Below are 13208 nucleotides of genomic sequence, written 5' to 3' on the forward strand. Positions count from 1 at the left end.
TGGCTCCCCCTGGTTGCGTGTCGAAGTGTCCTTGGGCAAGATACTGAACCCCGAATTGCCCCTGGCGGCTGTTCCGCCAGCGTATGAATGTGTGTGAATGCTAGTTTCCGTTTGAGCACTTAGGCTCAGTGTATGAATGTGTGTGACTGGTGAATGCAGATGTAGTGTAAAAGTGCTTTGAGTGGTCGAAAAGACTAGAAAGGCGCTATACAAGTACGGAGCATTTACATTTACAACCAAAAGCGCCGTGCGCCTCCTGTTACGGTCCCACTCACCAATCAGAGCGGGCACAGGGCGTGTACATTTTACAACAACAAGCGACACAAGAGGAAAACGTGGGATGATGGCGCCAGCAGAACCGACACAGGCCGCGGTTTAAGTGTTTCAGCAGCAGAGAGTTCAGCCTACATGTTGTTAATTTGTCATTTTGTGTGCTTCAACTACGGAGAACATCTTTCTGTGAGCCCGCTCCGCTCTGTGCGGGCTACATATCCTACATGGAGTCTGATTTTGCGTATTTGTTCAGTTGTCCTTGATTTTTGCGTTTCAACTATGGTTAAGTAGCTACGTAGTTAAACTGTTTCTTTGCAGTCTGTTTTAATTGCATTTATTGTTGATGTACGATCGGGAGTCTGCAAAGGGTGTTTTATTTTGAAAATCTACCAGATTCTCTTAGCCGTTCTGTGTCTGACTTCCTGTCTGGTTCATCTGGGGCGAGTTCAGCGCCGACAAAACGTAGCAAAACATTTTTTTCAACGGAAACTGTGGTTCCCTGAACACCCTGCTGTGAACGCAAGCACACTGAATTTTCCTGCATTTTTAACACCGTTGTGTTTACAAACTTGTCGCAGCTGATTGGGCAACACCTGAGACGCGCCCACCAATCGGGAGAAAACACACCTCGAAGCCCGCTGCAGAACGTTGCAAGGAAACATGTCGTTCAATCCGAACATGTTGCTAACCAGCGCAAAACGTTTGGAGAGTGAACTCGCCCTGCTCTGTGCTGCTTGACGCAGCTTCCACTTCCAATTACCAACTAAGGGTTTTTGCAGAAAATGTGTGTGTGAAAATAAACCTGGCATGGCTCACGCTGTGTGCCGATATGTAGTTGTTGCTAGGTTGTTTTGATATTTCACTATATACACATAGCAAAAAATTAAGTTCCAATTATTTAAAACAACAAGCAAACATAAAATATATGCATACTTTAGGATTTTTGTGTTATTCCCTAGTTTTTCAGAAAGAAAGCGTTGCATTCACTGACTAGTAAGAAAAAATAATAGGAAGTGCAGCAATGCAAACACTGACTGACAGAAAGAAACGGTAAGAGACTGGATGATGAGCTTTTGTCAGGGTGACAGATGTTGGCCTATTTTATCTCCCTAATCTGAAGCACAAGAGCCGACACCCCACCACATTTACCACACACAGTCAGCGAAATTAGCAAAACAACACTGACTTCGCATCCTGTCACTGTGCAGGGCTGACGGCCACACTGAGGCCGTTTACATGTGAAAACTACCTTAGTTCAGTCCAAGTTCTGCATTCATACTCAAGCTCTTTTTGTTGACGGACAACAACACAGTCCAGACTGGTTCCAGTCTGCAGCACAGCATGGTTAAATCTGTTCTGTCCTGGGTGAACATTTGTTCCACATCTCTCTATTCTCGCTATCGATGAGGCAAAAAAACCCAAAACTATTAATTAGGGCTGGGCGATACGGCCAAAAATGTTATCACGCTAAAAACATTTCATATCGATAATTATCACAATCTCTTTTAAATCAGTAGTTTTAAGGTGGATTTTTGCTCCTAAATAAAAATTCAAGAAACCAGATGGTTAAATTATGTGGTTAAACTTTTCTTTATGCCAAACAGTGGATCACTTCACAAGTCTGAGTTAGAACATTTAAAACCATTATCTTTTTCAACAAAATAAATATTTTAAAAGACAAATTAGGTGCTAATTTGTTTGTGATTCAAATATTACTAAAGCAAATATTTATTGACGATACATTGAACATTTGTTATATTGTTATTGAGGAAAATTATATTGCGATAATTATCATTTTTGCTTTCTTGCCCAGCCCTACTATTAATAACCTACTAATCTTATCCAACTACCTGTTAAACCTCATCCAACTAAGTGGGATCTTCAAACACTGCTCCAGCTTTGATTAGTTCTTGTTATCTGAACAACATGAATGAAGTGTCCAAACCATGATCAGCTCTAATATAATTACTTCAGTGCTGATTATATAATTGTAATAATGACTGGACATCTTTACTGTAGCTGTATAGTAATTCATTTTAATCTGATGACCTTTGACAAAAAGAGTATAGAAATGCAACATTTCACACATCTTACACTTAATGTTCAAACGACAAAAACAGAAAATGTTTTCTGGTGCCATCGGTCTTAAGTACATTTGTTTTGCAAATGTTATCCCAGGATAAACAGCCCTGGCTCTCCTGCACACATGAAATGTTACTGTATAGCCTCAAAATGATCCAGCTTATAGTGAACAAGCCTGGTTTAAACTTCAAGCTGTCTGCCACTCGGGAGCGGTGTAACAAGCTGAACACACAACAGTGGCCGAGCCGCCATCGAGGCATTTATCAGTATTCTCTCTCAAATCTCTATGTACAATGTGAGAGACCCTGAACAGGCCTGTGTGTGCGCGAGACGATGCACGTTTGCCACTTACGTGAAGCAGAAGAAGAGCGTGGTGGAGCCAACAAGGAAGAAAGTGGCCGCCGACACCGGGACATAGCGGGAGGGTCGCAGGGGTCTGCTGGGCGGGACGGCGCCGTGGGGAAGGGGTGACGAGGATGGACCCCGCCCTCCACTCTTACTGCTGCCACCTGGCATCACTTCTTGTGTTAGATGCGCGTGTCTGGTCAGCAGCTGCTATGCGACGGACTTCGTCATTCAGAGTTATGTGTTCATTTAGGTGTGAGAGATAAAAAGATAGTTGAGGGCTTCCTCTTTACGTTTCCCACCAAGATGGGAGGAGGAGCAAACACTTGTTCTCTTAGGTTCTTAGGTCAATCCTGATCTCCTGTGTGTGAGAGAGATTAAAAGGAGCTTACAAGTTGCTCGGCTGTAAAAGCCAGTGTTTTCCTCTCGGCCAAAAAAAAACCCAGGCGGGAAGGCAGGATCAACAAACCAGCCACAGATTGTAAATAGGAGAGGTGTCCAGACAGCTATCTTTTACAGAGCTTGAGATAAATGATACTGGATTGACTCTGTTCTACCCAACATCTCAATCAGTTACAACTACTAGCCAAGAAAAAAATGACCAGTCTTACATGTCTCTAGAGTAATATCAGTATAAAAGGAGAAATTCTCTAAGTGAATAAAGGCTCGGTGAAAATCGTGGGAATGATTAAATAAAAACGTGTTGAGTTTAGTTTTGAGGTGGTGTGGCGCTCTCTCGGAGAACTCCAGCCAAACTGATTAACCTTGCACCTGATGTGAACTGGTCCAGTTTTATTTGAGTGGTTTATGAATGGGAGGTTAGTGAGGTGCGAGAGTTGACAGAGGTAGACCTGGTTTGGTAGGAGATGGACTTGTAACAGCAAAAAAAAATGAATTGAGGCTGAAAAAAACAAAAAGGGAAAATGGAGAGGAGAGCTTGAAAGAATTCTGGGATGATAATCCGACTTGGCTTTTTATTTTCCCTCCTCTGTGACTTTCTTCAAATTAGAAAACAGTGCAGGTTAAGACCTGAAATGGAGACGGGCTGTTTGGAGCCGTGCTAGCAAAATGTAGGGAGATTCTCTTAAATTTAGAGTTTGAAGCACCCGGAGATCAGCAGCAGTGTTAGAAAATGTCTTGTAAATAAAAAAATGACAACCTCTCGCTCGCTCTCTGGTAGAGAACCTTTCAGTCCAGGACTCGTGTTAGAAACAACAGTCTGTAAGCGGGCCAGTGGAGTAGCCTGGTTTTCCTGTGTCGGGGCATCCCTGAGCCCTGCCGGTGGCTGATTCAAACCACCTTACCTGCCAGCTGCACCACGGATGGATTTGGACAACAGAAAGCAACAGGTGATGCTGCGGGTCTTTCCAAAACGTCTGAGGGAGAATCCAGCAGAACATCCATTAGCATCCATGTAAATAAAACGCTGAGAAAGCACGCTGGGGGTTACGTGTGAACAGATATTATCCCAACTAGCAGGCAGCAACACCTCAGTTCCCCCACTGGGCTCCTTGTTCCGTGATGTTAGTGGAGAACCGTGCCTGTTAGTTATGTGAGCGCTGGCCTGCCAGCTACAGGCTGTTTTCTTTTTGCGCTCTTCTCCAGGGACTTCCTAGGCTTTCCCTCTGCTTCCTTCCCCAGCGAAGAGCACCGAGGCTTAGATAACACCCTCCCACAACAATCCCCTGAGCAACGTCCTAAATATGACCGCAACAAAAATATGAACAACTGTGGCTTTTATGTGTTGAGCGAGAGGGAGACTCCTAGAGCCATTTGTATTTTGAGGTTTTTCAGGTTTGAAGTATTCTTTCCCAACCTCGAAATGCAAGCAAATGTCCCCATCCGGTGCTGATCAGCGGCCAGTGACGCGGATCGCTTTGTGTGCATATTAAATATCAACTTCAGCAGGTCGGCCGCGTTCACAAAACAGGGTAATCCGGACTGATGGTTGGTCAGGATGCTGCACCTGCAGTGTGATGAGAAAGAAAGGGTTGGTGGCAGAGGAGAAGAAACATAAACACATACTTTACAAAGTATTTACAGGTTTAGATGTGTTGTCCTCTCTCTCTACAACTATAAGGCGCAGTCGGTCCACACAGCTGGGATGATAAAAAGCCGGGTATGTGATGACGACATTATGTATTCGTATTTATTATATATGTACCGTAAAACTTTGAATAATAGCCCGGGCTTTTATTTGCTAAAAATCACTGAGTTGACCCTGCGTATATTTGGGACACAAAACTGAAATAGGCTACTAAGAACCAGTTTATTTATGTCAAACAGAATATTTGTATAAAAATTATCAAATGTCATTTAATCTAGCTCCGATAGACGGCTTACGCGCTTTTATTTTGAAGAAACATCACAAAAACAACACGGATGGATGAGAGAAGTGCGGCAGAAGTTAGCAGAGAGCGTGACAGGTTTCACAACTTAGATTCATTTTTATAAAAAGCCGTTTTGATCCTGTTGATGGGTGGACCCTTACAGACTGAAGGAAGATAAATAAATCAAGGAACGGACACGTTCGGGCTTAACGAGCTCAAAGGTAACGGCAGTCGGCACTTTTTTCCCTTTCCTCTCTTGAACCAGGGAGGTTTCACCGGTAAATCTATAAGAATCAGACTTTGGGGCTCGTTGTTTCCCTTAAATGAACTGAACTATTGAATTGTGGAGAATCTAACCGATCTAACGACGTGCAGCGTGTTCATACTGACACATGGATCATAAGTTTAAACATATATACGTATTAACGATCTAAGCAGCTTAGAAGCAGCTAAAGCAGGTTACCCTGCGGGGGTTTAAGAGGTTTTATCCATCCAAAGTCTTCTATAAAAACTAGACCAGTTTTACGGTAACTACGTGTCTCCAGGCGGTTGCATTTGTGCGAGTGCAAGGTGATCAGCAGGGCTCTACAGCGAGAGAAATCGCCCTGAGAACAGCTCGCCTTTCAAACGGCGAGAGAAATGAGTCTTCGGCAGCTGAGAGAGGCGAAGGGATTAGAGGACATCAACAGTTCTCCACTCCCCACCACTAACAAGCCTACAGCATCACAAAGGTGCTGGCGTTGGCAACCAATCATGTGTTAGAGGGGGAGGGAATCATCACCCTGGTAACCAAGGAAACTGAGGAGATGCTGTGTCTGTCTATTAGTGGTGCAAACCTTGGATCGGATCATTTTCAGATCAGCCAAAAAATAATAATAAAATAAAGTCAGGTAAGGTTAAATTGATTTTATAATGCGCTACTTTGGGTCTGAAGTAGCCACCTGTAGTCTCAGATGGTCAAAGAGAGCAGCTGTGTGATGCGTCACTAAAGCTGCAATAAATCAGGGACTGTGACCAACTACTCGCACATGTGCGACCTGCAAATTTGACACTTTTTTTTTTTTTTTTTTTTTACATTTAGTGTGGAACAACGATGAGGGAGCAAGTCTGCACCGGGAGATTTTCCGTTTTGGCCTGCCGTTCATTGTCTCGTCCAGCATCATCAATATAGCAAGCTTTTTTACGTAATATATTAAACAGGAGACTCTTATATATAAACTCTGTATATCTCATTCTCTTTTTTAACAGTGTAGGCTAACTGTTTTTGTGTCTAGTCTTTTGTATGTGCTATGATTGGTGACAGGCTACCTTAACGGTCACTCACAAATGTTGGTATTTTGTAATGTGGATAACTTTCTTCCCAGATGATAATAGTGGCAGTATCAGTATCAACTGAGCTACAGATGCAGGCCCAGCAAAGAGGAATCACTTCAGTGTCTTGCACTAGGCTTTATTTTCAGTTACTTGGTGTAAAAGTAACATGTGTTAGAGCCTGACCGATTTATCATTGTGCAGATATTAATCGGCCGATACGAGCTAATTGCGGATCAAGATTCAGATCCTTAACTTATGTCATGAGTGTTGTACAGTTTGCACACCAGAGGGCGCTCTGCAACTCCCATATACTGCCTCCACCACAAAACAAAAACAGTCAGCAGACTGTCTACCAGAGCACGTCGAAACAACGGACAGGGCTGCGTTACAAGCAATCACGGTGAGAGGGGTTATAGCAGATCCTGTGGGTTATATGGATGCTTCGAAACCCATCGTCAACACTGACAAACAAACACCTCGGAGCTCAGTGTTCTAACATCCGCAAATGGCAGCTCGTGTCACAACTGGAGAGTGACGAGGTTATTAATGAATGAAACAGAACAATACGTCGGGCTCTGCTGTAGATTTCAGAACGTGACTAGTGTTTAAGGGAGACCCGTACAGAAGTGACGTCATTCAGCTGTTTTGTTCCCCCTTTATAGCCATGTTTCCCAAACTCAGGGTCGGGACCCAAAGTGGGTCGAAGGCCCATTTATATTGGGTCGCCTGGCAGAGCAAAATTCTTAACAATGTTAAGAACATATGTTTGTTCAGGCTTTGTAAACAAGGAGGCTCGCTGCCACGTGAGAGTAGCCTCGTCAGAACCACCGTGCGTTCAGCAGCATATGGAGGCTGTCAAGTAATAACCCGTTTAATTGGGACTATTCACAATACATGTATGTATACAACAATGTATTCCTTTTGAACTGTCCCTTGTAAATAACATTATAATACATTGGCACTACTTCATATAAAAACTGGACAAAACTGGACATTGCTGGGAGAAAAGAAAGCGAGGAGGTAGAACTACCTGGTGAGTTCAGAAAATGTGTGTCTAACTTTATTCCAGCCGTCATTGTACTTTACTGTGACCAAGTTAGCATAGCATAGCCTTGATCGAACCAAACTCCATTCAGAAAACAAACATTTTAGAAGTTGTTGTCATGCTGTTTTGCTGACAGACCTGACAAAGCATGAATTCATATGTCTAACAAATCTGCATCATATTGTAGTTATTTCGGCAGCAGTTTGATTTGTTTATTGCTATTTAATCACAGCAAAATGTTTACTTTGGGTTCATACAGCTGTAGTAATGGCGAGCTGTGTTTATTCGCGTTATCACGTTGTGTGTAAACACAACTCAGCAGTAGTCCAGCGATAAAACCCCCGCCAGGAAAGCGTTGCGTGGATTCAATTCGCGTTTGGTCAGAATGCCGAATAACGAGTATTTTGATAGTCGATTAATCTATCGATAATTGAAACGAATAATCGACTATTCGGATTATGAATCGCAAAATTACACAATACGTCTTATTTAGCTACCAGCTTTGGCGTGTGCCAATAAACAGTCACGAAACACTGCTTTCAAAAACACATCTTTTAATGAACGTTTCTGCTGCAGCAACAGAAAGTTCCACTGAAATGAGTGACGGAGCAGTTTACATGCCGGTGCTGCAACACGGCGGGACAAACTGACACTATAAAGGAATAACGTCATGCATTACATTTGCCTAATTTACAGGGGGGGTGAAAAATAAATATTTTTGAGTAGACAGCGTTTCACAACCTCCCTTTTTTTTAAGGGAGTTTTTAAGAGCGGAGTACCCGCCGCCTCACGCACAGACAGGAGAACTGTTCTCTCTTCTTTAGAAACTATAAAATTGTCGGTGCTGTCTGATCTTGCTCACTCTGCAGCAACATGTTCTCCAGCTGCGAACGTCGCCATGAGCGACGCATCGAATCGACCAAGGGAAACTGAAGCAACAGGCTTTAACGTGAAGCGAGCTTACAGAGACGAGTCTTCATCGTCCACAGAGACACGACGTTACGCGCCTCCTCTTCAGATCTCCGGTGTCTGCAGGAGAGCTCAGCAGACGCTGCAGTTCACGACCTTTCTGGCTGAGTGAAGAGTGAAACGCTGCCACGCTCTGGAGGTTTGAGGTGGTGAAGGTGTTACTGCAGTGCTGATGTTGTTTTAGTAACTTTACTGTTCACATCACTTTACTCTGTTAAGGTGACGGTGTCCTTACGGCCCGATGACGTCATGAATGTAAAATTATTAAATTCACTGGCAACGAATTTAATAGTCGATTTTAGCCGAGCGTGTTTCGTCATCAAGGCGTTCTTCTTCTGCTTGTATAACACCCCTCACTACATTCAATACCTACATAGAAAAAGAAGAGGGAATAATAATAATAACAACAATATGCAGTCTCTGAGTAGACTTCTGGTTTATTAGAAGTTAGAAGACAAGTGATATTTGGACAAACGAATGAGCACGCACATGTTATTTAGCACGAGAGCCGACAGCCTGTGGATCTTTATACCATGAAGCCAGAGGAGTCCGACAGATACAGCTGACGGCAGAAATCACGGATGTTGTGGATTCTCCCAGATGGAAGGCTGTAATGTGGGGCGAGGGCCCGTTCAACGCTGCTTGCAGCTTTAATTTAAATTTTTTTTGCAGTGGAAAATAGGGGTGGGAATCGCAGGGTACCTCACGATAACAATCACAATCCTATAACTATTAACACAAAATGCCTGTAAAAAAAGTTTACTGTTTATTTGCTGCAAATGCAAACTGTTAGAAAACAGCACAGTTCTGCTCAGTCTGTAAATAAAACTACAGAGCAACTATGAAAAATTATTATTAAAACATCTAGTTTATAAAAAGGCACATAAAATGCAAAATTTTTACTGCTAATACAAATGGCTGTGTTCCACCTGTGTCAAATCTGTACCTCACATTATATTATTAACTGTTCAGTGACACAGCGTCGTGCTGCCCTTTCTCTTCCTACTGATAACTGTATTTTTAGGCCACTGGGAATATTGTGTTTGAGTTTTGACCCTTTGGGGTTGCTGTAGCTGGTCTGTGTAGAGTGGCAGATCAAGACGGTGAAGTTAGCAGCTCTTTATTATTTCACACAGAGCTCAGGAAACATGTACTTTAAGTATCTGCACAGAGTGTCACTCTGATGTGAAGCAAAATGTGTAGTTTAGGTTAAGATTGTATTTTCCAATAACGATGCTAATGTCCGTTAGCACGTTAGTGGAGATTCCCATTATATGTTAGCATTGAGCTAACCATTGAAGCGCTATTTTTTGTTAATGTAATGTATCGATATGATGGGCTGGAATATCGATTCAGTATCATGGGAAAATGTACAATGATATATTGCCGTATCGATTTATTGTCACACCCCTAGTGGAAAATGTGTCTTTAGGTTCAAACTGACTTAAGTTTTAGACGTCTAAGTTCATCATCTGTTCTTCAGAAATAATTTAGTTCATTCAGAGACACTTTGGTCAAGGAACTGACCACATTTTTCAGAAAGGATTACTCAGAAAAGGCAGAAGGGTAATGTTTCTGAAACAACACACTGATTTAATTAATAAACCACATTTAAAAGCGTGTAGTTGAAGAGCATTTTGCTCGTTACCAACGCTCATCATTCTGTACATATTCTATGTAGACCAAATTACAAGAGGCGGGTGGTAATCAAGCAGGAAGCTTCCAGCCTGAGACATGAATCCAATAAGGAAGTCCCTTAACACTAGAACCGCCAGGGTTCGTTGTATACCTATAACCGCCAAAGATGCTGTGATTTTGTGATTATTTCTACTACATGTTGCTCCAACACACTTTGGGGAAACATTTAGCACATTGGCTGTGCGTTTCCTATAAACACCATTCCCATATTTCAGGCATTTACAGAATGTTTAGTCTATTTTATTCATTCGTTCGCCTTCGCTGCGCACACACGGCGGCTCTTTTGATGTGATCCACTCGCCGCTGTTATAGATGTTATAGCCTAGTTATATTCTAAACACAGCTTGAATTTCAATGCAGCATAGAGTTTACAAAAAAGACTGGCTTTTTATAGGCGGTAATAATAATAACCTCATAATGTCGGCTAAATCTTACTGTTCTGCTTGTTTTTTCGGACTCCATTGGGCATCCAGAGACTAACACATAGGTATAAAAGTTTGAAAGTTCAAATAAAAGTAGGCTATTTATTCAAAAAAAATTATCATCATCAATTCCAAAATTCATAGTAGCTCTCTTGAAGGGACCGCAGAACAGACCTCTATCAAAGGGAAAAACTAGACTACTGCAGCATTAGTTTTGATGATCATGTAGCAACACAAAAGCTATGAGCAGCGGCTTTTATGCATGTTTACTTCATTCAAGTGGATCGCTGTCAGATGATGACCCGTCAGATGCAGAATCAACCCAGGACACATCGCTCAGCCCCCACCGTCACACTCTCCTTCACTCACTGCGCTGAGCAAGTGTAATGCCTGTAGTGCCTTTGGTGTGATGGACCCGGGTTCAATCCCCCACCGTGTCCCTGAGCAAGACACTTAACCCCTTGTCGCTCCAGAGGCGTGCGACCTCTGACAAAGCAATTGTAAGTCGCTTTGGATAAAAGCGTCAGCTAAATGAATATATGTAAATGTAGTGGGAAAGGCGTATCCAATAGCAACATAGAATGTTTATCTAAACACACGACATGAACAGCGCTGAAATGACTGTATTCTCCATAGGGGTCAATTTTACCCGCTGCCGCTTATAGGTATAAATGTCAATTTTTTTTATCGATCTTTATATTTACATTTTTGCCATGCTATATAACACACTTTTAGGAAAAGTCAGAGACTGGGGGACTTGAATATTATATTGAAAAAAAGATACATACAATCAAAAAACAGCCGCGGGTAAATTTGACCCGTTGGCGGTTCTAGTGTTAAACCTGCATTCTATTGAACGGCCAGCAGGGGGTAACTCTGATGGTTGCAAAAAGAAGTCCGGTTCCATTAAAGGGGCATTATGGAGTTTTCAGCGACCACTAGCGGTGCGGTTTAAAGATTGCAACCAGGTGTGTACTCGTACCGCGTGCTCGCTTGAACTCATGAGCGAACATAATCCAAAACACAACCACTTTCATACGGAAATCCTGCAATAAGTTCAGATGTTGACTTCCACCTATATAGAGCGTGCTAGCCTCGAAAACCCAGGTGTTTTCTAACATTAACTTAGCTCTCCTTATTAGCTAGGCTCCTTACATGCTTGCCCATAACTTTTTTAAGCTGGGTCTCCGACATCGACAGCGTTGTGTTGGACAGACTTGTGCAGCGGTGTTCATGAAGGAGAGGGAGAAAGAGGGACGAGCAAGAGGACGGGCTGCGCGAATACGCTAAGGCGCTCTGCAATCAAACGCGATTCTAAATAGGCCAAGTAAAAAATAAAATAAAAATGAAAATCAATCTGTGGCGGTCAGCGTTGATATTGTGGCAGGCCGCCACAAATAAATGAACGTATGGAAAACACTGGTTGTTGTCCTGCTGACAGACCTGACAAAGCATTAATTCATTTGTCTAACATATCCGCATCATATCGTAGTTATTTTGTCATCAGTTTTATCCGTTTATTGCAATTAAATCACAGCAAAAGGTTTACTTTGGGTTCATATAGCTCTAGTATTTGCGGGTTGCGTTTATTCGCTTATCGTTTTGTGTGTGGAGACTCAAAATGTCCAGCGGTCAAACTCGCGGGAGTAAAGCGAGGCGAACTTCGCTTTCAGTGTGAACACACCTTTAGAAATAACGGCAAAATGTTTCTACTTGTCAGCTGATTTATTCCCTCAGTAAACACTTTCCTGATGAGTTTCTGGTCTCAGTCGCTAGTTTCAAGTCTTCTTCAACACAGCATGATGTTCATTTAGTAAATTATGGTCCCGTTTAGAGGAACTGAGACCAGGAAGCAGGGGAGGCTTTAGGGCCAAAACTCAACATGGCGGCGCTCTATTGGCCAAACTCGAGGCTTCAAAACTGCAGTCCACAAACCAACGGGTGACGTCACCATGACTACGCCCACTTCTCATGCGTCTATGGTTGTAACAGGTCACATGCATCAGCCTATCAAATCAGTTATATCCCACTGATAAATCCTTTAACCATGTATGATTGTTCTGCAACAGTATGACTAGTCATTAAAGTGTTTCAGTGTTTTTATAATTGATAATCATTTTTATTAAGTACTGTTTTAAACAAAATCATTAACATATTTCCTAAATCAGATTTTTCTTTTTAATGTAATCTGTTTAATGTGTATTTTTATCTGGAAAGTATGGAAAACAATCTTGATCATGCCATCCTGAAAAAGTCTGTGGTCATTTTCTACCCACTTTTTTTCACGGCCTTGAAGTAGCCAAACATTCTGCAAAATAAGAACTTCAAAGAAAATCTATTCTTTGAACAAGCTCATTAAACGCAGCCTCAATGTTCGAGTGTGGGGGGGGGGTCAGATAATACACAAGTGGAGCCTGCAAACTAGCAGGAATACAAGATACTTGCCTAAACTTGGCAGGCTGCCACAGCGGGCCACGTTATGACATGTCAAGGCCAATATTACGGTCTATAACTCTGACAAATGGACCTGGTAACTCAAAGTGGCATGATGCCCAAAACTGAACATACACTCCTTTACAACAAGGGATACGTCTACTTTGACATGCTGTAAAAATCAAGCGTTGCAAAACATTCAATAAATCACAATTCCTTCTTACTTGCTCTCAATTCACTCAAATCTATACTGGAGTGGAATTAGTATTATTTGCATGTCCTTATCTCCATGCAGAT

General features: G+C 42.3%; 1 protein-coding gene across 4 annotated transcripts in view; it reads right to left on the bottom strand.

Moving 5' to 3' along the window:
* The window catches only part of zdhhc5a (zinc finger DHHC-type palmitoyltransferase 5a), a 36364-nt gene that overhangs the window by 21513 nt on the left and 1643 nt on the right, over positions 1-13208 (bottom strand). For 3 of the 4 annotated variants that reach the window (XR_005443928.1, XM_038714637.1, XM_038714636.1), the window contains exon 2: positions 2708-4666. Coding sequence is in view for 3 of the 4 variants with exons in the window: in XM_038714637.1 (XP_038570565.1) it covers positions 2708-2871 (164 nt within the window). In the remaining variant the exon portion in view is untranslated. Of the gene's footprint in view, positions 1-2707; positions 4667-13208 lie in introns of those variants that run through there. The other variant, XM_038714638.1, reaches the window with a different exon arrangement.

This window comes from Micropterus salmoides, unplaced genomic scaffold (genome assembly GCF_014851395.1).
Source record: "Micropterus salmoides isolate LMB-PRFRI ecotype aquatic unplaced genomic scaffold, ASM1485139v1 Ms_hic_scaffold_12, whole genome shotgun sequence".
In the NCBI taxonomy this organism is placed as follows: domain Eukaryota; kingdom Metazoa; phylum Chordata; class Actinopteri; order Centrarchiformes; family Centrarchidae; genus Micropterus; species Micropterus salmoides.